The following is a 25,526-nucleotide window of genomic DNA, read 5'->3' as shown; positions in this document are numbered from 1 at the left end:
CTCACCCGCTCGCGCGTTTCACCGCGGCTCTTGCTCGCTCCCTCCCGGGCTCTGGCTTACCCGCTCGCGCGTTTCACCGCGGCTCTTATCAGGGATTGCGATCGCCCTTATCTTCTCCAACTTCCCCAGCCCTGTCTTTGCAGCCTACGCTGCACGGCTTACCCCACCACCTAGGTTGAACAAGGAAACTGCAGAAAGACTTCTGTCAGTCGCTGGAAGCTGTCAGGATGGCTGCTGCACTCCAGTGCTCAGTCGCTGATGGAGGCTTCAGAGTCCTAAAGCCTGTCGCTTCTAGTGGGGTGGTGATGTTTGAAACCTCTCTTCAACTGCCGCAGGGTAAGAACCTGACTCGTCGCCAGTGTTAAGTATGTGTATTGTATTGAACAATTAACACAAAGACTTAAACGTATAACTCAAACAGGTCTTTACTGGTTGGAGGTAGGGGCTATACGTAGGTCTTTACTTCATGCCCACAGGCGGGAACTGAGGGGAGATCAGTACCCACAGTACTATTTATACCCCTATGGCCAGGAGTGGTACTGCGTATCACTACGCCCTACAAGTAGTGCAGTCCTGTCCAGAGGTTCAAAGTAACACACATATTACATACACAACAGGTGTGAGTTAGGACACGGGGCAGTGAGCACAGGGGGTGATGGGTGAACGGGACTGGGTGTGAGTTAGGACACGGGGCAGTGAGCACAGGGGGTGATGGGTGAACGGGACTGGGTGCGAGTTAGGACACGGGGCAGTGAGCTCGTGGGGTGATGGGTGAACGGGACTGGGTGTGAGTTAGGACACGGGGCAGTGAGCACAGGGGGTGATGGGTGAACGGGACTGGGTGTGAGTTAGGACACGGGGCAGTGAGCACAGGGGGTGATGGGTGAACGAACTGGGTGTGAGTTAGGACACGGGGCAGTGAGCACAGGGGGTGATGGGTGAACGAACTGGGTGTGAGTTAGGACACGGGGCAGTGAGCACAGGGGGTGATGGGTGAACGGGACTGGGTGTGAGTTAGGACACGGGGCAGTGAGCACAGGGGGTGATGGGTGAACGGGACTGGGTGTGAGTTAGGACACGGGGCAGTGAGCACAGGGGGTGATGGGTGAACGGGACTGGGTGTGAGTTAGGACACGGGGCAGTGAGCACAGGGGGTGATGGGTGAACGAACTGGGTGTGAGTTAGGACACGGGGCAGTGAGCACAGGGGGTGATGGGTGAACGGGACTGGGTGTGAGTTAGGACACGGGGCAGTGAGCACAGGGGGTGATGGGTGAACGGGACTGGGTGTGAGTTAGGACACGGGGCAGTGAGCACAGGGGGTGATGGGTGAACGGGACTGGGTGTGAGTTAGGACACGGGGCAGTGAGCACAGGGGGTGATGGGTGAACGGGACTGGGTGTGAGTTAGGACACGGGGCAGTGAGCACAGGGGGTGATGGGTGAACGGGACTCGGTGCGAGTTAGGACACGGGGCAGTGAGCACAGGGGGTGATGGATGAACGGGACTGGGTGTGAGTTAGGACATGGGGCAGTGAGCACAGGTGGTGATGGGTGAACGGGACTGGGTGTGAGTTAGGACACGGGGCAGTGAGCACAGGGGGTGATGGGTGAACGGGACTGTGTGTAGGTTAGGACACGGGGCAGTGAGCACAGGGGGTGATGGGTGAACGGGACTGGGTGTGAGTTAGGACACGGGGACAGTGAGCACAGGGGGTGATGGGTGAACGGGACTGGGTGTGAGTTAGGACACGGGGCAGTGAGCACAGGGGGTGATGGGTGAACGGGACTGGGTGTGAGTTAGGACACGGGGACAGTGAGCACAGGGGCTGATGGGTGAACGGGACTGGGTGTGAGAGTTAGGACACGGGGCAGTGAGCACAGGGGGTGATGGGTGAACGGGACTGGGTGTGAGTTAGGACACGGGGCAGTGAGCACAGGGGGTGATGGGTGAACGGGACTGGGTGTGAGTTAGGACACGGGGCAGTGAGCACAGGGGGTGATGGGTGAACGGGACTCGATGTGAGTTAGGACACGGGGCAGTGAGCACAGGGGGTGATGGGTGAACAGGACTGGGTGCGAGTTAGGACACAGGGCAGTGAGCACAGGGGGTGATGGGTGAACTGGACTGGGTGCGAGTTAGGACACGGGGCAGTGAGCACAGGGGGTGATGGGTGAACGGGACTGGGTGCGAGTTAGGACACGGGGCAGTGAGCACAGGGGGTGATGGGTGAACGGGACTGGGTGTGAGTTAGGACACGGGGCAGTGAGCACAGGGGGTGATGGGTGAACGGGACTGGGTGTGAGTTAGGACACGGGGCAGTGAGCACAGGGGGTGATGGGTGAAAGGGACTGGGTGCGAGTTAGGACACGGGGCAGTGAGCACAGGGGGTGATGGGTGAACGGGACTGGGTGCGAGTTAGGACATGGGGCAGTGAGCACAGGGGGTGATGGGTGAACGGGACTGGGTGTGAGTTAGGACACGGGGCAGTGAGCACAGGGGGTGATGGGTGAACGGGACTCGGTGTGAGTTAGGACACGGGGCAGTGAGCACAGGGGGTGATGGGTGAACGGGACTGGGTGTGAGTTAGGACACGGGGCAGTGAGCACAGGGGGTAGTGGGTGAACGGGACTGGGTGTGAGTTAGGACACGGGGCAGTGAGCACAAGGGGTGATGGGTGAACGGGACTGGGTGTGAGTTAGGACACAGGGCAGTGAGCACAAGGGGTGATGGGTGAACGGGAATTGGTGTGAGTTAGGACACGGGGCAGTGAGCACAGGGGGTGATGGGTGAACGGGACTGGGTGTGAGTTAGGACACGGGGCAGTGAGCACAGGGGGTGATGGGTGAACGGGAGTGGGTGCGAGTTAGGACACGGGGCAGTGAGCTCGTGGGGTGATGGGTGAACGGGACTGGGTGTGAGTTAGGACACGGGGCAGTGAGCACAGGGGGTGATGGGTGAACGGGACTGGGTGTGAGTTAGGACACGGGGCAGTTAGCACAGGGGAGTGATGGGTGAACGGGACTTGGTGTGAGTTAGGACACGGGGCAGTGAGTACAGGGGGTGATGGGTGAACGGGACTTGGTGTGAGTTAGGACACGGGGCAGTGAGTACAGGGGGTGATGGGTGAACGGGACTGGGTGTGAGTTAGGACACGGGGCAGTGAGCACAGGGGGTGATGGGTGAACGGGACTGGGTGTGAGTTAGGACACGGGGCAGTGAGCACAGGGGGCGCTGGGTGAACGGGACTGGGTGTGAGTTAGGACACGGGGCAGTGAGCACAGGGGGCGATGGGTGAACGGGACTGGGTGTGAGTTAGGACACGGGGCAGTGAGCACAGGGGGTGATGGGTGAACGGGACTGGGTGTGAGTTAGGACACGGGGCAGTGAGCACAGGGGGTGATGGGTGAACGGGACTGGGTGTGAGTTAGGACACGGGGCAGGGAGCACAGGGGGTGATGGGTGAACGGGACTGGGTGTGAGTTAGGACACGGGGCAGTGTGCACAGAGGGTGATGGGTGAACGAACTGGGTGTGAGTTAGGACACGGGGCAGTGAGCACAGGGGGTGATGGGTGAACGGGACTGGGTGTGAGTTAGGACACGGGGCAGTGAGCACAGGGGGTGATGGGTGAACGGGACTGGGTGCGAGTTAGGACACGGGGCAGTGAGCACAGCGGGTGATGGGTGAACGGGACTGGGTGTGAGTTAGGACAAGGGGCAGTGAGCACAGGGGGTGATGGGTAAACAGGACTGGGTGTGAGTTATGACACGGGGCAGTGAGCACAGCGGGTGATGGGTGAACGGGACTGGGTTTGAGTTAGGACACGGGGCAGTGAGCACAGGGGGTGATGGGAGAACGGGACTGGGTGTGAGTTAGGACACGGGGGCAGTGAGCACAGGGGGTGATGGGTGAACGGGACTGGGTGTGAGTTAGGACACGGGGCAGTAAGCACAGGGGGTGATGGGTGAACGGGACTGGGTGTGAGTTAGGACACGGGGCAGTGAGCACAGGGGGTGATGGGTGAACGGGACTGGGTGTGAGAGTTAGGACACGGGGCAGTGAGCACAGGGGGTGATGGGTGAACGGGACTGGGTGTGAGTTAGGACACGGGGCAGTGAGCAGAGGGGGCGATGGGTGAACAGGACTGGGTGTGAGTTAGGACACGGGGCAGTGAGCACAGGGGGTGATGGGTGAACGGGACTGGGTGTGAGTTAGGACACGGGGCAGTGAGCACAGGGGGTGATGGGTGAACGGGACTGGGTGTGAGTTAGGACACGGGGCAGTGAGCACAGGGGGTGATGGGTGAACGGGACTGGGTGTGAGTTAGGACACGGGGCAGTGAGCACAGGGGGTGATGGGTGAACGGGACTCGGTGTGAGTTAGGACGCGGGGGCAGTGAGCACAGGGGGTGATGGGTGAACGGGACTGGGTGCGAGTTAGGACACGGGGCAGTGAGCACAGCGGGTGATGGGTGAACGGGACTGGGTGTGAGTTAGGACACGGGGCAGTGAGCACAAGGGGTGATGGGTGAACGGGGCTCGATGTGAGTTAGGACACGGGGCAGTGAGCACAGGGGGTGATGGGTGAACGGGACTCGGTATGAGTTAGGACACAGGGCAGTGAGCACAGGGAGGGTGATGGGTGAACGGGACTCGGTGTGAGTTAGGACATGGGGCAGTGAGCACAGGGGGTGATGGGTGAACAGGACTGGTTGCAAGTTAGGACATGGGGCAGTGAGCACAGGGGGTGATGGGTGAACTGGACTGGGTGCGAGTTAGGACACAGGGCAGTGAGCACAGGGGGTGATGGGTGAACGGGACTGGGTGTGAGTTAGGACACGGGGCAGTGAGCACAGGGGGTGATGGGTGAACGGGACTGGGTGTGAGTTAGGACACGGGGCAGTGAGCACAGGGGGTGATGGGTGAACAGGACTGGGTGTGAGTTCGGACACGGGGCAGTGAGCACAGGGGCTGATGGGTGAGAGGGACTGGGTGCGAGTTAGGACACGGGGCAGTGAGCACAGGGGGTGATGGGTGAACGGGACTGGGTGTGAGTTAGGACACGGGGCAGTGAGCACAGGGGGGTGATGGGTGAACGGGACTCGGTGTGAGTTAGGACACGGGGCAGCCAAAGTTTGGATGAGCTGAGGAGTATGGAGGGTGGGAGATGGAAAGCCAGCTATTGAACCTTTACCTGATGATGTACTGTGGGCAGGGCAGTGGTGAGCATAACTCTTTCCCAGATGAGCGTTAAGTCACAAAGAGTCATCTAACCAGTTTGTTACTGGGACCTGCATTGATACAGTCCAAGCTGGCAGCAACGAGTTATACTGCTGGCTCTGCAATGCCCTGTACACAAGCAGAGTCATGCATTTAAACACTCACCGATGTAGGAATCTTTACTAATATTCAAAACATAAATTAAAAAATAATATTTATAAAGCCAGCCTGGCAACAATTGCAATCACAGGGCAGTTGTCACAAATCCCGAGCGGGATGTCACTGTCCTCTCGCCACACGGCAAAGTTCCAAACACCCACAGGTCACTGCCTCCAAACCACAGTTATACTGCTGTTTGTGCAATAATGTGACACAAAACCCACAGTGCACTAGTGCACGGACTGCAGTATAACTAGGCTATTGCTTATGGGCCAACAACAGATGAAAGGAAGTTTCTTTACATCAGTCCCCTGCAGATTAGCAACACTTAGTCAATGAGCACTTGTTCAGTCACTTCCCATTCAGGGACTCGGTTTGAATCATGACTTTCAAGAGACAACTGTGGCAGTTGGAGTTTAATGTGGGAAAGTGCGAGGTCACCCACTTTGGACCTGTGGTGTATGTAACCGTTCCACCTTTAAGAGAACTATTTTAAGAGATGCACTACTTTATCTTGGCTGCTGTATACTGTAATACCGGTGGTGACCACACCGGTATATAAGTGCTGTGTAATGATTTATTGGGCAGTTCAGCCTGACCTTCGACTAGTAAAGACCTGTTGAATTTACTCTTGTGGTCTGTGTGCAGTGATTCTTATTAACAATAACTAGAACACACAGACTTAACAGTGGCGACGATGACGATCTTACCCTGTGGCAGAGATATATCCAAGGCAGTTTAACGGGCGTCGAGAAGAGGCATCCGCCCTCATCATCCTGCTGAGAAAAGACTCGGGTCTGAAGAGCAAGGAAGAATCCTGACACGAAGCCTTCCATCAGCAACAGGCAGTGATCATCCCTTCTACCACGGTGGTGGGTAAGCCGATCAGCGACGAGCAGCAAGTCGGCCACGTTGGCTGTGAAGTAGGGGAGGGAAAAACGGAAGATATAAGGGCGGAGAACTCGACCACGGCCGGGGAAAAGAGCCGGACAGAAGTCGGGGCCAGAGGCGCTGAGACTGGGGCAGTGTAAGGCACGGGAGCCGCGGTGAATGCAAACGCAGCCGGTGTAAAAGACCGGGCTGCAAGCAGGCTGGGAGACGCAACAGCGTAGAGAGAGTGTTCGACCGTGACTGGGGAAAAAGGCCGGGCAGCTAACGAGGCCGTGAGGCGCGGGAGAAAATATTTTTTTTTTTTAAAAACGTGGAGAACTCAGCCGCAGACGGGGGAAAGGACCGGACTGCAAGAGGGGCTGGGAGGCACGATTTGAGAACCGCTGGGGAGGGCGAACGCAGCAATACGGCAATCGCCATTACAGCCAGCGGGGGAGAAAGGCAAACGCGGGAAGCCGCCATTTTCGTAGGCAGGGGAAGAAGACAAGCGCGGGAAACCACCATTTTGAAAAAAAAAGAAAAGAAAAATTTCTTTTTGTTTCTCAAGAAGATTGCGAGGATGCCTAAGCGTGGTAACATCAACGATTTCGATGCCGATGTTGAAGATTGGGCCACGTATGTAGAACGCATAGAGATTTATTGTAAGGCAAATAAAATATCAGATGAAGATAAAGCACTAACCTTACTAAACTCAATGGGTGCGAAGACATACGGGCTATTGAAGCATCTTCTATCACCAGCTAAACCGGCGGATCAGGCTTTCGCTAATATTGTTGCTGTCCTGAGGAATCATTTGAACCCCACACCGCTGATGTTAGCGAAACGATTTAAATTTTATGCGAGAACGCAACTGAAAGAGGAAAGCAACGCGGAGTATTTAATTGAACTGCGTAAGCTAGCGAAATACTGTCAGTTTGGGGAAAGACTGACAGAGGCACTGAGAGACAAATTCGTGTGTGGATTGTCGAAAGAAGGAACACAAAAGCGGCTGCTTGAAGAGAATGATCTTACACTTGATAAGGCTGTCACTATTGCAGCATCGCACGAAGCCGCAGCGAGAGGCACTGCGGAAGTGCAGCTGAAGGCAGCGGTACTCAGCGTAGATCAAATGGCTTTGGGTACAGCGAAATGTTATCGTTGTGGAAAGACAACACACGATCAGAACCAATGATGGTTTAAAAATCAGGAATGTAGAAAATGTGGCAAGCTTGGTCACATAGCTAAAGTATGCCGGTCAGGAAAGAAGACCAGCAACAAAAAGTCACCGCAGGAAAAGTGCAGAAAGGTACATAAGGTGGCTGAGAAGAGTTCGGATGAACAGAATTCGGATTCAGACTCCAACAGCAAGGAACTGGGTAGTCTGAGAATTCACAATGTGAGTAAGGAAGCTGACCTACAAACTATCTGGGTCACACTTCAGATAGCAGGAGTCCAAGTGAAGATGGAATTGGACACCGGATCGGCGTTGACGGTCATGAATAAGCAAGATTACAAAAGGTTATTCACACATATTCCCCTACGGGATACGGAGATAGTATTGCAGACATACACGGGGCAAAGAGTATACCCCATCGGAAAGATAAAAGTCAAGGTGGTACACAAGGGCAAAGAACACCAAGGAATGGACTTATATGTACTACCTGAGGGAGGTCCACCACTTCTGGGACGGGAGTGGATCAGGAAAATAAATATGGACTGGCACTCCCTAAAAGCAATAACGGTAGATTCCGGAAAAAAAGATGTCAAACCTGAACGATTGTCCAGAATATTGGATGAGGCTAAAGAGGTGTTCCAACAGGGACTGGGAACACTGAGAGGAATTACGGCAAAAATCAAGATTGCAGAACATGCAAACCCAAAATTTTTCAAAGCCAGACCGGTACCTTATGCGATACGACCTGCTGTGGAAGCTGAGCTGGAAGGGCTAGAACGTTCAGGAGTACTGTCTAAGGTGGACTGGAGTGAGTGGGCCACGCCCATTGTTCCCGTCATGAAGCGTTCATCGAGTAACAAGCCAGGGGAACCGGGGAAGGTCCGCATCTGTGGAGACTTCAAGATCATGGTTAATCCGGTGCTTCACACGGTGCAATATCCGCTTCCGCGAATTGAGGATATCTTTGCTTCATTGTCTGGCGGGAAACACTTCACCAAGATAGACCTGGCGCAAGCGTACTTACAGATGGAAGTCGAGGAAGAGTCGCGCCAGTATCTCACAATCAACACGCACAGAGGCTTGTATCGATATAATAGACTGGTTTTTGGAGTGGCTTCGGCTCCAGCAATTTGGCAGAGGGCCATGGAGCAGGTATTACAGGGAATTCCAAGCACTCAATGTTACTTGGACGATATCCTGATTACAGGAGATGACGATGAGGAACACCTTGCAAATTTGAAACTGGTGCTCACCAGATTGAAGGAATATGGACTTCGAGTTAATCGCCAGAAATGTGAGTTCTTTCAGAAATGGATCTCGTACTGTGGTCATGTCATTGACCAGGAGGGGCTGCACAAGTCACCTGACAAGATCGAAGCTGTTGTGAAGGCTCCCGCTCCGGAAAATGTATCCCAGTTGAGGTCGTTCCTAGGGTTGATTAACTATTACCATAAGTTTCTGCCAAATCTATCCACGGTGCTGCACCCGCTGAACGCTCTTTTGCAGAAAGAAGTACCATGGAAGTGGAGCGAGGACTGTAAGAAGGCCTTTCGCAAAAGCAAGGCATTGATCACCTCAGAGGAAGTGTTGGCTCAATTCAACCCAACGCTACCTATTCGTTTAGCTTGTGATGCTTCTCCTTATGGTATTGGAGCAGTACTCTCACACAAGTTGTCAAATGGCTTGGAAAGGCCAGTCGCATTTGCATCCAGATCATTGACCTCCGCTGAGCGCAACTATGCTCAGATAGATAGGGAGGCTCTCAGCCTTGTGTGGGGAGTAAAGAAGTTTAATCATTACCTGCAGGGCCAGAAGTTTACACTGCTGACAGACCACCAGCAGTTGGTATCCATTTTTAACCCTAAGAAGGGTGTTTCGGTGATGACAGCACAGAGGCTCCAGAGATGGTCCCTTTTCCTAGGGGCACATTAATATCAGATAGAATTCAAAGGTACAAAGCAGCATGGTAATGCTGATGGGCTGTCGCGTCTGCCACTACCTACTGAGGAGGAGGCACCAACGGTTGACCCGGTGGAGTTATTTCACTCGACCATCATCGAATGTTTACCTGTCACCAATGCAAATATTGAAAGGGAGACTAGGAATGACCCGACGCTGTCCCGGGTCTACGAATTGACAGTAAAGGGATGGCCAGCCCATGGTGATCCACTGTTACCGGCATTCTCAGCAAGACGAGAACAGCTGTCCATCTGTCATGGAACATTGATGTATGGAACAAGGGTGATTATCCCTCCTAAGTTAAGAGAGAGAGTTCTAAAAGAACTACATGAAGGTCATCTGGGGGGAGTCAAGATGAAAAGCCTTGCTAGGGCTTATGTGTGGTGGCCGGGTATCGACCAACAGATAGAGGATCTGACGAAAAGCTGCTCAGGGTGCCAAAAAGTCCAAAATGCACCTCCAATTGCACCGCTGCATCCATGGGAATGGCCTTCAACCCCATGGCAACGTGTACATATTGACTTTGCTGGTCCATTCATGGACTCCATGTTTTTAATTGTGGTGGACGCACATTCTAAATGGCCAGAAGTGATTAAAATGACTACCACTACCTCGGAGAAGACGATCGCGGTGCTAAGAACGATATTTGCAAGAAATGGATTGCCAGAGCAAATATGTTCAGACAACGGACCACAGTTCGTGTCAGAGGAATTCCAGAAATTCCTGAAGAAGAATGGGGTGAAACATTATACCTCTGCCCCATATCATCCAGCTACGAATGGGCTGGCCGAGAGGTTTGTACAGACGTTCAAAAAGGCAATAAAGGCCATGAGCGAAGATCAGATTCCACTGCAACACAAGGTGGACAATTTCCTACTGGCATATCGAAACGCCACCCACTGCAAACCAAAGTCCTGCCATGATGTTCTATAACAGGAGGTTGCAGTCCAGGTTGGACTTGTTAAAACCAAATGTGCGGAGGGAAGTCGAAAACAAACAGTTCCAGCATATCAATAACAAGCCCACTCGGAGTTTTGAAATAGGACAACCGGTGTTAGCCAGGGACTATAAAAACGAGAAATGGCAATCTGGAACAATTCGGGCCAGACAAGGACCCCTGATGTACACGGTAGATGTTGGTGAAAATGTAATGCGACATCATGCTGACCAACTGGTGGGATCGAGAACAAGGGTCGAGCCCATGGTTACGACAGAGACAACCGTGGAGGAAGTTAGTGAACCTGAAGCATCTACCTCAGAAGTGAATATACCTGATGATGATGTCCTATCCATAGGGGATCAACTAGATGAGTCACCCCAGCAACGAGAACCAGAGACCCCTGAAAGGCGTTATCCGTCTCGGATCAGGAGGCCTCCTCAGAGACTGAATCTGTGAACTGTTTTTACATGAAGTTGTGTATATATGTTATTATGTTATGTTAAATGGGGAATATATACTGTTAAGCTAAAAAGGGAGGATTGTGGTGTATGTAACCGTTCCACCTTTAAGAGAACTATTTTAAGAGATGCACTACTTTATCTTGGCTGCTGTATACTGTAATACCGGTGGTGACCACACCGGTATATAAGTGCTGTGTAATGATTTATTGGGCAGTTCAGCCTGACCTTCGACTAGTAAAGACCTGTTGAATTTATTCTTGTGGTCTGTGTGCAGTGATTCTTATTAACAATAACTAGAACACACAGACTTAACAGGACCCAAGAAAGATCAGAGTATTTTCTAAATGGCGAGAAGCTGGGAACTGTGGTGGAGCCGAGAGATTTAGGGCCCAAGTACAGGAATCACTAAAACTAGTGAACAGCCAAAAAATAATTAAAATGTCTAATGGAATGTTGGCCTTTATCTCATTTACCCCCTCTGGACACTGCGTTCAGTTCCGGGCCCCGCCCCTCTGGACACTGCGTTCAGTTCTGGGCCCCGCCCCTCTGGACACTGCGTTCAGTTCCGGGCCCCGCCCCTCTGGACACTGCGTTCAGTTCCGGGCCCCGCCCCTCTGGACACTGTGTTCAGTTCCGGGCCCCGCCCCTCTGGACACTGCGTTCAGTTCCGGGCCCCGCCCCTCTGGACACTGCGTTCAGTTCTGGGCCCCGCCCCTCTGGACACTGCGTTCAGTTCTGGGCCCCGCCCCTCTGGACACTGTGTTCAGTTCCGGGCCCCGCCCCTCTGGACACTGCGTTCAGTTCCGGGCCCCGCCCCTCTGGAAGGATATCTCGGCCTCGGAGGGGGAGCAGCGCAGATTCACCAGAATGATACCGGGGCTGAAAGGGTTAAATCATGAGGACAGTTTGCACAGACTGGGCTTGTGTTCCCTCGAGTTTAGAAGATTAAGGGGTGATCGAATCGAGGTGTTTAAGATGATTAAAGGAGTTGATCGGGTCGATCAAGAGAAACTATTTCCTCTGGTGGGGGGAGTCCAGAACAAGGGGGCAGAACCTTAAAATTAGAGCCAGGCCGTTCAGGGGTGATGTCAGGAAGCACTTCTTCACACAAAGGGTGGTGGAAATCTGGAACTCTCCCCCCCAAAAAACTATTGAGGCTGGGGGATCAATTGAAAATTTCCAAACTGAGATTGACAGATTTGTTGTTGTTGATAGATTTTTGTTGGGTAAGGGGTATTAAGGGTTACGGAAGCAAGGCGGGCAGACGGAGTTAAGATACAGATCAGCGTTGATCTAATTGAACAGGCTCGAGGGGCTGAATGGCCTCCTCCTGCCCCTATGTTCCTAACCAACTTTGGTTGTTTCTGCCTCTGTTTCCTTTGCCAATATCAGCCAAATCTCAGAGATATTCAGCAAAACACTTTTGTAGAAATGCTACAGAAAGTTTTGGGTGTAATGCAAAGCGCCAAGCCTACCAAAATATTTAATACTAGCTGGGGGGGCCCGGCGTTGCCAGGGCAATTTTGGGCCGCGCGGTTTACGGCCGGGCGCTGCCGCTCCCCCGCTCTGTGTCACTCTTTCCCTCCGTGCCCCTCTCTGTCCCTGCCCCTCTGTGTGTCCCCTCTGTCTCTCCCCCCCATCTCTGTCCCTGCCCCTGTCTGTCCCCTCTCTCTCTCCCTCCCTCTCTCTCACTCTACCGCTCTCCTCTCCCTCTCTCCCCTCCCTCCCTCTCTCTCTCTCTCCCTCCCCCTGTCTCTCCCTGCTTTGCTCTCTGTCCCTCCCTCCCCTCTCCCTCCCTAGCGCCTCAGGCCCGGTGCCATTGTGATAATTTGGGACCAGGGGAAGGGCTTTGAAAACTGAGCCCGGCCGCGGTGGACGTGCGGGGCCTAGCGGTTGAGGCCCGGCCGGGCTCTGGGGCCGAGACGGACCCCAGCTGAGCTCCCGGTGCGGCAGGGCGCCGTGGTGCGGTTAATGGCCGGCCGCTGACGCTCCCCCGCCCGCTCTGTGTCTCGGGCCGAGCGGTTGTGAGGCCCGGCCCGAGTGACTCCAACTCACCTCCCGCTCCCGGAGCCGCAATGTGGGGGTTTGTTTGGCTGGTGCTGTTGCTGTGGGGATGAAAAAAATGGCGGCGAAGTTTCGGGAGGCTGCAGGACTAGGCCCGCCCACAGACGGCGGATTGGTCAACCATCAGGTCACTGAACTGTAGGATTGGTCAGCCATCACGTCACTCAACGCTAATGAGCGGTAGGATTGGTCAACCGCTAATGAGCGGATTTTGTCCTTTTTTTGAACGTGTTTTGTATAGTGTCCGAACAATTTTTGTCTGACCAAAAAGTAAATACGCCTATTAGACTCCCCTAATGATAAGCTTTCTTTTGATATAACATGCGTGTAGGTACGCTCGATAACTTTTGAGTGTATAGCGGACAGACAGACAGACAGACAGACAGACAAACCAACCGCTTTATATATATATATATATATATAAATAAAGAAAGATATATAGAAGATAGATAGATAGGTAGAAGATAGATAGATAGAAGATTAAAACCAGATGTAATCTAATTTTTGAGATTCTGCCGCTAAAGCCATTGTATTATAATGAAATCACCCTTTACGCTGCTCAGAGCTCTGGGAAGTTCTGGATGCCACTTTCATAGTTCACACACTATGATGGTGAAACAGACTCTCAGCTCCGAGCTCCCGCAAGGTCATGGATTCAAACCTTACGCCAAGATTTGTGCACATAATCCGCGCTGAAACCGAGGGAGTGCAGCAGTGTCAGAGGAGCCATCCTTTGCATCAACTGTAAATCCTGTTCCAACAGTTGCTAAAAATCCCACATCAGTGTTCAAAGAAGAGTAGGGAGTTGCCTTTACTAGGCGACAACCTCCCTTCAACCAGAAATACCAAAAATAGTTTAATAGGTCACTTATGTCGTCACGGTTTGTGGAATCCTGCTAGTTAGGAAATATTTTTTGAATGGAGAGAGACTGGGAAATGTTTGCATTCAGGGGGACCTGGGTGTCCTTGTACATGAATCACAGAAAGTTAACATGCAGGTACAGCAAGCAATTAAAGCAAATGGTATGTAAGCTTTTGTTACAAAGGGATTAGAGTACAAGAGTAAAGAAGTCTTACTACAATTATACCGGGCATTGGTGAGGCCACACCTGGAGTATTGTGTACAGTTCTGGTCTCCTTACCTGAGAAAAGACATACTTGCCTTAGAGGCAGTGAAATGAAGGTTCACCAGACTGGTTCCTGGGATGGGGGGATTGTCCTATGAGGAGAGATTGAGTAGACTAGGCCTATATTCTCTAGAGTTTAGAAGAATGAGAGGTGATCTCATTGAAACATACAACATTCTTTCAGGGTTTGACAGGGTAGATGCAGGGAGGATGTTTCCCCTGGCTGGGGAGTCTAGAACCAGGGGACACAGTCTCAGAATAAGGGGTCGGCCATTTAGGGCTGAGTAAAGGAGCAGGTAGTGGAGACACTTGGCAGTATAAAAATTGATAAAGAACAGGTATTAGAAAGGCTGGCTGTACTTAAAGTAGATGGGGGAAAAATTGAGTCGCGCCCCCTTTGGAGTGCTAACTTCGTCTGGGCGCTACTTTTCCCGAAAAAACTAGCGCCTCCACGGCCGAAATTGAGTAGTAGCGCCCCAAGAGAGAAGCGGGGTGCTACTGGAAGTGCCTTGCCTCCCTCGCGGGGCGCTGTGAGGGAATATCGTGCTGCAGCACGTCGAGCCGCGGTATTGCAGGCCTTCCACCCCTTCCTAAAGGGGAGGGGCCTTGCGCAGCGCGTCCCGGAGCCCAGCTCTCTCAAGAGTAGTGCCGGGGGGGATGCTCAGGAGGCCGGGGACGGGAGTGGAGGCAGGTGCTGGCAGGCGGCTAGCAACAAAAATGGCCGCCCGACACCTCGCCTTTAAATAGCGCCGCCCTGGCTGCAGGTAGGCCTCCCTGACCCCGTCGGACATGACGTCCGGCGGTAAGTCAGGGGGCGCTACCGAAGATCGCAGCCGGGGCGCGAGCGGCGTGCTGACGATGATGATGTCATCGCCGGTGGCGCAGCGCCACGGGGTGTAAACGGTTACCGTCGCCGCTAACCTCCCACTGAATTTTGTGGGAGGCGTTGGCGGTGCCGCGCCCGGGTGCTGGTTGCTTTGCGCCCTGTTCGCACCGTCTTAGAGCGCTAACGGGAGGCGCAAAGTAACCAAATTTTCCCCCCGATAAGTCACCAGGAGCATCCGAGGATGCTGAGGGAATTGAGGGAGGAAATCGCGGAGGTACTGGCCATAATCTTCCAATCCTCCTTAGATACAGGGGTGGTGCCAGAGGACTGGAGAATTGCAAATGTTACACCATTGTTCTAAAAAGGGTGTAAAGATAAACCCAGCAACTACAGGCCAGTCAGTTTGACCTCGGTAGTGGGGAAGCTTTTAGAAACAGTAATCAGGGACAAAATTAACAGTAACTTGGACAATGTGGATTAATTAAGGAAAGCCAGCATGGATTTGTCAAAGGCAAATCGTGTTTAACCAAAATAACAACAGAAAACGCTGAAAATACTCAGCAGGCCAGGCAACATCCGTGGAGAGAGAAACACCGCTCCATTCCCACTCAGACCTCACCGTCCGCTGCCTCTTGCATTGTTCCACGGAAGCTCAGCGTAAACTCGAGGAACAGCACCTCGTCTTCCGATTAGGCACTTTACAGCCTTCCGGACTCAATATCGAGTTCAACAACTTCAGATCATAACCTCGGCCCCTATTATATTTTTATATATTTTTTATCCACACCTTTGGTTTGTGCCTTTTCCCTTTTTTCTCTCCCACATGGCAGCTGTCTCTCACTCTGCCAGCGCATTTCACACTTCATCTAGAGCCGTCTTTTGTCTCTTTACCTGTCCTATTACCATCTCGTCTCACCTTGAATATCTCTTAATGTCTCTTCACCTCCCAGACCTCCCCTTTGTTCTTTCATCCCCTCCCCCATTTCCCAGCCCCCAAACTTGCCTTTTAATCTGTTTCATTTCCTGCCTTTTTTCTCAGTTCTGAAGAAGGGTTTCAACCTGAAACGTTAACTCTGTTTCTCTCTCCACGGATGTTCCCTGGCCTGCTGAGTTTTTCCAGTGTTTTCTGTTGTTATTTCGGATTTCCAGCATCCGCAGTATTTTGCTATCGTATTCATGCTTAACCAACTTGATCGAGTTTTTTGATGAGGTAACAGAGAGGGTTGATGAGGTAATGCGATTGACGTGGTCTACATGGATTTCCAAAAGGCGTTCGACAAAGAGCCACATAATAGGCTTGTCAACAAAGTTGAAGCCCATGGAATAAAAGGGACAGTGGCAGCATGGATACGGAATTGGCTAAGTGACAGGAAACAGAGAGTAGTGGTGAATGGTTGTTTTTCGGACAGGAGGAAGGTTAGGGTTCGGCGTTCCCCAGGGATCGGTACTAGGACCACTGCTTTTCTTGATATATATTAATGACTTGGACTTGGGTGTACAGGGCACAATTTCAAAATTGCAGATGACACAAAACTTGGAAGTATAGTGAACAGTGAGGAGAATAGGGATAGACTTCAGGAAGACATAGACAGGCTGGTGGAATGGGCGGACACGTGGCAGATGAAATTTAACGCAGAAAAGTGTGAAGTGAAACATTTTGGTAGAAAGAATGAAGAGAGGAAATATAAACTAAAGGGTTCATGTGCATGAACAGAGAGACCTGGGGGTATATGTGCACAAATCGTTGAAGATGGCTGGGTAGGTTGAGAAAGCAGTTAAAAAGGCTTACGGGATCCTGGGCTTCATAAGTAGAGGTATAGAGTACAAAAGTGTGGAAATTATAATGAACATTTAGAAAACAATGGTTCGGCCTCAACTGGAGTATTGTGTCCAATTCTGGGCACCACACTTTAGGAAGGATGTGAAGGCCTTAGAGAGGGTGCAGAAAAGATTTACGAGAATGATTCCAGGGATGAGCGACTTCAGTTATGTTGATAGACTGGAGAAGCTGGGGTTGTTCTCCTTAGAGCAGAGAAGGTTGAGGATATTTGATAGAGGTGTTCAAAATCATGAGGGATCTAGACAGAGTAGATAGAGAGAAACTGTTCCCATTGGCGGAAGGGTCGAGAACCAGAGGACACAGATTTAAGGAGGTTTGCAGAAGAACCAAAGGCGATGTAAGAAAAAAACTTTTTTACGCAGCGAGTGGTTAGGATCTGGAATGCGCTGCCTGAAAGGGTGGTGGAGGCAGATTCAATCGTGGCTTTCAAAAGGGAATTGGATAAGTACCTGAAGGAAAAAATTTGCAGGGAAAGGGGAAAGGGCGGGGGAGTGGGACTAGCTGAGAGTTGGCAGGGGCTCGATAGGCCGAATGGCCTTTTTCCATGCCGTAAACATTCTATGATTCTATGAGATGAGGAGGAATTTCTTCACTCAGAGGGTTGTGAATCTTTGGAATTCTCTACCTCAGAGGGCGGTTGATGCTCAGTCGTTGAGTATATTCAAGACAGAGGTCGATCATTTTTTGGGAACGAAGGGAGTTAAGGGATATGAAGATCAGGCGGGAAAGTGGAGTTGAGGTCGAAAATCAGCCATGACCTTATTGAATGGCGGAGCAGGCTCGAGGGGCCGTGTGGCGGAGCAGGCTCGAGGGGCCGTGTGGCGGAGCAGGCTCGAGGGGCCGTGTGGCGGAGCAGGCTCGAGGGGCCGTGTGGCGGAGCAGGCTCGAGGGGCCGAATGGCCTACTCCTGCTCTTATTTCTTATGATCTTATGATTACCACATTTGTCTACAAAGCTGCACCTCAAAGTCATTCATGGGAAATGCTTTGGGATGTTCCTGCGATGTGATAAAACTCGATGGCGTGGGTGGAGGATTGGCTCTCTAACAGAAAGCAGAGAGTTGGGATAAATGGTTCGTTCTCAGATTGGCAACCAGTAACTAGTGGTGTTCCGCAGGGGTCAGTGCTGGGTCCCCAACTCTTTACAATCTATATTAACAATTTGGAGGAGGGGACCGAGTGTAACATATCAAAGTTTGCAGATGATACAAAGATGGGACGGAAAGTAGTGAGTGAGGAGGACATAAAAAACCTGCAAAGGGACATAGACAGGCTAAGCAAGTGGGCAGAGATTTGGCAGATGGAATACAATACTGGAAAGTGTGAGGTTATGCACTTTGGCAGGAAAAATCATAGAGCAAGTTATTATCTTAATGGCAAGAAACTGGAAAGTACTGAAGTACAAAGGGATCTGGGGGTCCTGGTGCACGAAACTCAAAAAGTTAGTATGCAGGTGCAGCAAGTGATTAAGAAGGCCAATGGAATGTTGGCTTTTATTGCTAGGGGGTTGGAATATAAAAACAGGGAGGTATTGCTGCAGTTGTACAAGGTATTGGTGAGGCCGCACCTGGAATACTGCATACAGTTTTGGTGTCCATACTTAAGAAAAGACATACTTGCTCTCGAGTCAGTACAAAGAAGGTTCACTCGGTTAATCCCGGGGATGAGGGGGTGGTCATATGAGGAGAGGTTGAGTAGATTGGGACTCTACTCATTGGAGTTCAGAAGAATGAGAGGCGATCTTATTGAAACATATAAGATTGTGAAGGGGCTTGATCGGGTGGATGCGGTGAGGATGTTCCCAATGATGGGTGAAACTAGAACTAGGGGGCATAATCTTAAAATAAGGGGCTGCTCATTCAAAACTGAGATGAGGAGAAACTTCTTCACTCAGAGGGTGGTAGGTTTGTGGAATTTGCTGCCCCAGAAAGCTGTGGAAGCTACATCATTAAATAAATTTAAAACAGAAATAGATAGTTTCCTAGAAGTAAAGGGAATTAAGGGTTACGGGGAGCGGGCAGGAAATTGGACATGAGTCTGGGTTCAGAATGGTCATGGCCCTGTGGGTAGTGGAGTGGGCCCAGGGGCCGTGTAGCCTTGTTCTGCTCCTACTGTGTTCTAATTCTGTTAGATTTCAGGAGATGGTTTTATTCCTGTTCCTGGCTGGGGTGGAGATCGCCTTTACAGAAGGTAAGTACTGTAGAAAATATAGGGACAGAGTGATCTCCTGGAAGAATTTCGATCGCCTAGATGGGTCGGAGAGGAATTTCCCAGATTTTTTTCTCCCAAATTGGCCATTGGGTCTTTATCTGGTTTTTCGCCTCTCCCGGGAGATCACATGGGTTCGGGTGGATGCAGAGTGATAGAAGATTTGAGGTTAGGATCAGATCAGCCATGATCTTATTGAATGGTGGAGCAGGCTCGAGGGGCCGATTGGCCTACTCCTGCTCCTATTTCTTATGTTCTTATGTTCTTATGATATCAATGTACATCTTTCTCATTTATTTTTATGGCAATAAAAGGAAAGGCCACGAATGCCTTTTACTTCTGCTCACGCTCTTTTCCCTTTTTCATCCCATTTTCCTCCTCCTCCCCTGCTTTCCCTCGCAGTGCCTACAATTGTAACACCCACAAACACGCTCCCAGGCCATCGCAATTGGGACGTTGAAAAATGTTGGCCTCTCATTGGATGAAGATTCTCACCAAAGATTTTTCTTTCCAGTCATTGGAGGCAAAGAACCCGTCGATCCCGGGAGACGATCGGGTCAAGTTCAAATGCTTCCTTTTGCAGCAATAAGCACTCATAGCTTAGATAGGTGGTTGCAGGAAAAGGAGGATAAAGGGTTATGGGAATAGGGCGGATTCCGATACGGCTCATGTGGAGGATAAACACCAACACCGGGTTCTTTGCCTCCAATGACTGGAAAGAAAAATCTTTGGTGAGAATCTTCATCCAATGAGAGGCCAACATTTTTCAACGTCCCAATTGCGATGGCCTGGGAGCGTGTTTGTGGGTGTTACAATTGTAGGCACTGCGAGGGAAAGCAGGGGAGGAGGAGAAAAATGGGATGAAAAAGGGAAAAGAGCGTGAGCAGAATGGACGGGCCGAATGGCCTGTTTCTGTGCTGCCATTTCCAGATAATTCGATGGCTTTGCCTACATGTCATTTTGTTGGCTGTAGGGAGAGTTGTTAAAGTATGTGTCAAACTCCTGGCCGGGCCCTTATCACACTTCCCTCTCTGTGAACCTTCTCCACTCTGGATCCCGGTGGTCAGTGCACGCCACACGTTACCGTCTCTGCACGTTCATTGTACCAGCCCCTGATGTTGTTGCGCCACCATTCCACGTCCCCGTCCCGTCCCTCGTCCCATCCACTGTCCCGTCCCCCGTCCCATCCCCCATCCCATCCCATCCCGTTCCCCATCCCATCCCCGTCCCATCCCTCGTCCCGTCCCCCGTCCCATCCCCCGTCCCGTCCCATCCCGTCCCCCATCCCATTCCATCCCTTCCCCCATCCCATCCCGTCCCATCCCCCGTCCCGTCTTGTCCCGTCCCGTCACTGAGCCACACTCTTTGCCGTCTTCACCAGCTTGAGTAAATCACATTTTGATTGCATCCATCTTCGGTGAGACTTTGACCTCTGCTTTGTTCATTTTTGTTATTTTGGAAGTATTTTTCTGATTAAAAGAAATTAATTCTGGGGTGTGGGCGTCGCTGGCAAGGCCAGCATTTATTGCCCATCCCGAGTTGCCCTGAGAAGGTGGTGGTGGTGGTGGGCTGCCTCCTTGAACCGCTGGGAGCGGGTTTGATACAAACTGAGGGGTCGATTTTCAGTGTGCCGTGGAGTCAGGATTGGAGGTGTGCGGGGGGTTAAATTCCTGAATTCGGGGGTCCCGACACCATCCCGCCCAAAACCCGCCTCCATGTAAGTTTCAGAGGAGGCAGGTACCCGCTCCGCACTGGGACCCGCCGACCCGAGGCGGGAAGGGATTAGTGCCAATTAACTGCCTGTTAACAGGTAGTTAACAGGCAGTTTTTAGCCTAATCCCTATTTTGAGGGGTGTCGTGTGGGATTCCCAACGGCTCCAAACCACGCCAGGTTAGAGCAGGCGGGCCGTTGGGTTGTAGGACTTGGAGGGGTCGCGATGTCGGTGTTCAGGTGAGTGATGGGTGCATGAGTGCAAAGGTAAGTGTGTTTGGTGTGTCTAAAGTGTGTAAAGAAGTTTAAATTACCTGTACTTACTTTTACAGCCTTCCTTCCTCTAGGCTTCGGGAGTCCATCATTCAGCCGGCACAGAAAGCAGAATCTGTCAAAAGTGACAGCCTGCAGCTTTCAGTGCCGGCGCGATTTCTAACTGAGTCTGCGTAGAAGGACTCAGGTTAGAACTCAGACTGTCAGTGTTTGACAGCTTCAAACAGCTGTGAAACACTGATATTTCATCTGTCAACAAATTTCAGTCTGTGACGTCACCTGTTGCCGGGTGACCCTTAATTGGCCTGCTGAGACCGCTGGGCGGGCTTAACAAGGTCAATCAAGTTAAAATCGGGTGGATTGGCCGCATCTCGATGGAGGCGGGACTACAACCCCAAAAGTTGTAGTCCCGCCTCCTTCCCGACTTCTGAATGAAAGTCCAGCCCTGAGTGTCTCGCTCGGCCACTTCAGAGGGCAGTTAAGAGTCACCTATGGACCCAGACCGGGTAAGGACGGCAGGTTTCCTTCCCTAAAGGACATCAGTGAACCCGTTGGGTTTTTATGACAATTTGACAGCTTCACGATCACTTTTACTAAGACTAGTTTTTTATTTCCAGATTTCTTTATTACTGAATTCAAATTCTCAAACAGCCGCTGTGGGATTTGAACTCAAGTTGTCTGGATTATGATTGCAGCAACACAACCACTACACCACCGTACTGATTTCACCTGTTCACAGCTGAAGCATAGGCTGATTTCGATGTGTTCATTCAAAACTATTTCCTCCTTTTTTCAGATGAGAAACAGTCCACCAACCAGTGGACTCCAGGAGCTCCATTCTGGTCCAGCCCGTACCAAAGACCCGCTCTACCCGCTGGACCCAGAAATGCCGCGAGAGTACCCATGGCTACGGCTCAGTACAGGCCAGACACCCTCCACACTCTCCACCCGCCGCCTCGCAATCCATGGCTCTTACCAACCATGAGCAGCCAGAGTCTAGCCGGCACCGTCTACCGCCCACCGATACCCGAGCTCCACCGAATGATGCCGGCTGCAATCAACAACAGACAGTATAGCTCCCTTCTGGTGCCGCTGCAGAGTGAGAGACCAGCGGCTGGACCCAGCCAGCGACAGACCGCACCAAAGACAAACCTCACGTGCACCTGGGCAGGCGCTGGCCCTGGACTCGCTGAGATGGGGCAGAGTTTGAACCCTGACATAGGTACGCCAGCTGATTAATGGAGGAACATAAGAGGTCAAAACTGTATCGCTGTAAATGGGATTGTGGATATAAACTCCTGCACTGTGGCTCATGTCCCAAAACAAGTTGCTTTTTGGGTTTTTTAAGTATAGAAAGGTAATTAACATCTGTAAATTCCAATTAGCATACAATTTAAATCACCAAAATCGAAGTCAGTCATATCATCGAACAAATGCTCAATGGGCTAGAAATAAGAGCATATGAATTTAAGAAATAGGAGCAGGAGTCGGCCATTCGGCCCCTCGAGCCTGCTCCACCATTCAATAAGATCAGGGCTGATCTTCGACCTCCTCTCCACTTTCCTGCATTATCCCCATATCCCTTGATTCCCTTAATATCCAAAAATCTATCGATCTCTGTCTTGAATATACTCAACGACTGAGCCTCCACAACCCTCTGGGGGAGAGAATTCCAAAGATTCACCACCCTCTGAGTGAAGAAATTTCTCCTCATCTCAGTCCTAAATGGCCGACCCCTTATCCTGAGACTGTGACCCCTGGTTCTAGACTCCCCAGCCAGGGGAAACATCCTCCCTGCTTCGACCCTGTCAAGCCCTGTAAGAACTTTATATGATTCAATGAGATCACCTCCCATTCTTCTAAATTCTAGTGAATATATGCCTCGTCTACTCAATCTCTCCTCATAGGACAATCCCTCCATCCCAGGAACAGACAAATTTTGCAATGATTTGCCCGCATCCAATCTGTGCGTGTGTTCGGGCCACTGCTAAATTCATCAGGCCCATTGTTTAAGGCTTCCCGGACAGCCGCCTAAATCAGGCGTTCAGCCCCTTTGCATATGTTAATGAGCAACCTGATGCCGGCTTAAAGACCCTTCCGGAAATGTGATTGGGTGAGCGGGGACAGGGGGACCCGGGCCACTCCGATACCTCACTGTCGGTTGCAGCCTCACAGCGACTGCCAACTAAAGGGAAGATCTAACTCATAAAAAAATGTAGAAAGTGTTCCTGTGGGGGCAGGAGGAGCTGGAGTGCTTCCCCCGACCCCACCTTCCTTACCATCGCTCCAATTGACCCCCAACATCCACAGCCATTTGGAGGCAAGAGTTACAGATTTCTACAAATCTTTGTGTGAAAAAGTGCTTCCTGAACACAGTTACTCCAGAGGGGGTCTGACCAAGGCTACTGTACGACTGAGGCATCACTTCCTCTGTATTCCAGCCCGCTCCAGGTAAAGACCAACATTCTGTTAGCCTTTTGGATTACTTGTTGTACCTGTCCACCAGCTTTAAATGATTGGCGTGCACCTAAACCTCTCTGCTCCTCTACAATTCCTAATTTCTCACCGTTTAGAAAATACTTTGATTTATCTTTTTTGGGTCCAAAGTGGATTTTCAATTTCATGGAATTCACAAACATCAATGAGATGAATAACCAGCTAGGCCACTTCTGGTGATGTTGGTTCAGGGATAAATATTGGCCAGGACACCGGGGAGAACTCCCCTGCTCTTCTACTAATAGTGCCATGGGATCTTTTACATACACCTGAGAAAGCAGACGGGGCTTCAGTTTAATGTCTCATCTGAAAGACGGCACCTCCGACAGTGCGGCGCTCCCTCAGTACTGCCCGTCTGACAGTGCAGCGCTCCCTCAATACCGGCCCTCCGACAGTGTGGCACCCCTCGGTACTGCCCCCCGACAGTGCGGCGCTCCCTCAGTACTGCCCCTCTGACAGTGCAGCACTCCCTCAGTACTACCCCTCTGACAGTGCAGCGCTCCCTCAGTACTGCCCCTCTGACACTGCGGCGCTCCCTCAGTGCTGCCCCTCCGCCAGTGCTACGCTCCCTCAGTACTGCCCCTCCGCCAGTGCTACGCTCCCTCAGTACTGCCCCTCCAACAGTGCAGTGCCCCCTCAGTACTGCCCCTCCGCCAGTGCTACGCTCCCTCAGTACTGCCCCTCCGACAGTGCAGTGCTCCCTCAGTACTGCCCCTCCGACAGTGCAGCGCTCCATCAGCACTGCCCCTCCGACAGTGCGGCACTCCCTCAGTACTGCCCCTCCGACAGTGCAGTGCTCCCTCAGTACTGCCCCTCCGACAGTGCAGCGCTCCCTCAGTACTGCCCCTCCGACAGTGCAGCACTCCCTCTGTACTGCCCCTCCGACAGTGCAGTGCTCCCTCAGTACTGCCCCTCCGACAGTGCAGCGCTCCCTCAGTACTGCCCCTCCGACAGTGCAGCACTCCCTGAGATTATGGGGGTGAATATTTCTTGCTTGTCTGAAGTAGCTTCTGTGGAAGTTCTGTGGACACCCACCCCCCTCCCCTCCGCCCACCCCGGGGAAATTCACCCTCCAGAGTAGGGCTTGAACCCATCGACCTCTGACCCGGGGGCGAGAGTGCCGTCACTGAGCCACGGCTGGTAGGAATGAGATGTTGAGTAACGTAACATTATTTGGTCTAATTTTACATTTCTTCTACAGGTTTCCAACATCAGGAGAAGCGGAAGGACATCTACTGGTATTAGAGTGAGCTGTCCGCCCTGAATCCCATTCCAAACACAGTCACGATGCTCACCACTGGCCCAGACTCTCCAGCGCACCATTGCGTGTAAACTAAAGTCTCTTGTATACTGCTGTCTGCTTAGTTTGGATTGCAGGGCACGGTGTCTATGAGCTGCTCCCGGGGTTTACCCTCTGAATCCAACTCTGAGACTGGGATGTCAGTCTGCTGTGAGGACAAGGGAGCTGGATTGAAAAGGTGTAAATTCCGGGAGCCTGATCATTGAGGTCGCTCTCCTGCAATCTGTCGAGGTTTGCCGCACGGTAAAGGTGGCCATTCGGCCCATCGAGTCTGTGCCCGCTCTTTGCTGAATAATAAGGCAATCAGAACTAAACAAGCACCCTGTATAAAAGTGGCAAAACTCTCACTCAGGCTTCGCCTCTGCCTGGCCTTAAACCAAAACATCCTCATGTTAGGTGAGCAGAGGTTGTCACATAAACCTGGGTGCCGTTTGCTGCACACTCATTGATGAGCTTTGCTGGTAGTCTTCAGATAGCGACCAGCCAGGAAGGCAGGTTGATGTGTTTCCTCAAACTATAAATTGGCTCTTCCTAACACACAACTCAGGGCATCAGAAAAACACGGACTGTATTCACAACTTGTATTTATACAGCGCCTTTAATGTAGTAAAACGTCCCAAAGTGCTTCACAGCAGCACAATTCGATAAAGTTTGACACCGAGCCACATCAGGAGATATTAGGACAGCTCGGTGAAAGGGGGAGGTTTTAAGGAGCGTCTTAAAGGAGGAGAGAGAGAGGCAGAGAGGTTTAGGGAGGGAATTCCAGAGCTCGGGGCCCAGGCAGCTGAAGGCACGGCCACCAATGGTGGAGCGATGGAAATCGGGGATGGGCAAGAGGCCAGAATTGGAGGAACGCAGAGATCTCGGGGGGTGTAGGGCTGGAGGAAGTTACCGAGATA

The 25,526-nt window shown here is 51.7% G+C and overlaps 1 protein-coding gene across 1 annotated transcript in view; it reads left to right on the top strand.

Moving 5' to 3' along the window:
* Positions 1 to 24,572, top strand: part of vgll1l (vestigial like family member 1-like) — a 59,607-nt gene extending 35,035 nt beyond the window's left edge. Inside the window, exons 3-4 of the mRNA XM_086011056.1 lie at positions 21,628 to 22,053; positions 24,529 to 24,572. Of these exons, the coding sequence (XP_085867182.1) occupies positions 21,628 to 22,053; positions 24,529 to 24,572 (470 nt within the window). The remainder of the gene's footprint in view (positions 1 to 21,627; positions 22,054 to 24,528) is intronic.
* The last annotated feature ends 954 nt before the right edge of the window (positions 24,573 to 25,526 follow it).

The sequence above is a fragment of the Somniosus microcephalus genome, chromosome 1, assembly GCF_052327205.1.
Source record: "Somniosus microcephalus isolate GS21.2 chromosome 1, FLI_Smic_1.0, whole genome shotgun sequence".
NCBI lineage: Eukaryota > Metazoa > Chordata > Chondrichthyes > Squaliformes > Somniosidae > Somniosus > Somniosus microcephalus.
Note: the sequence above shows the minus strand (reverse complement) of the source record. Positions and strands in the feature narration are given on the sequence as shown.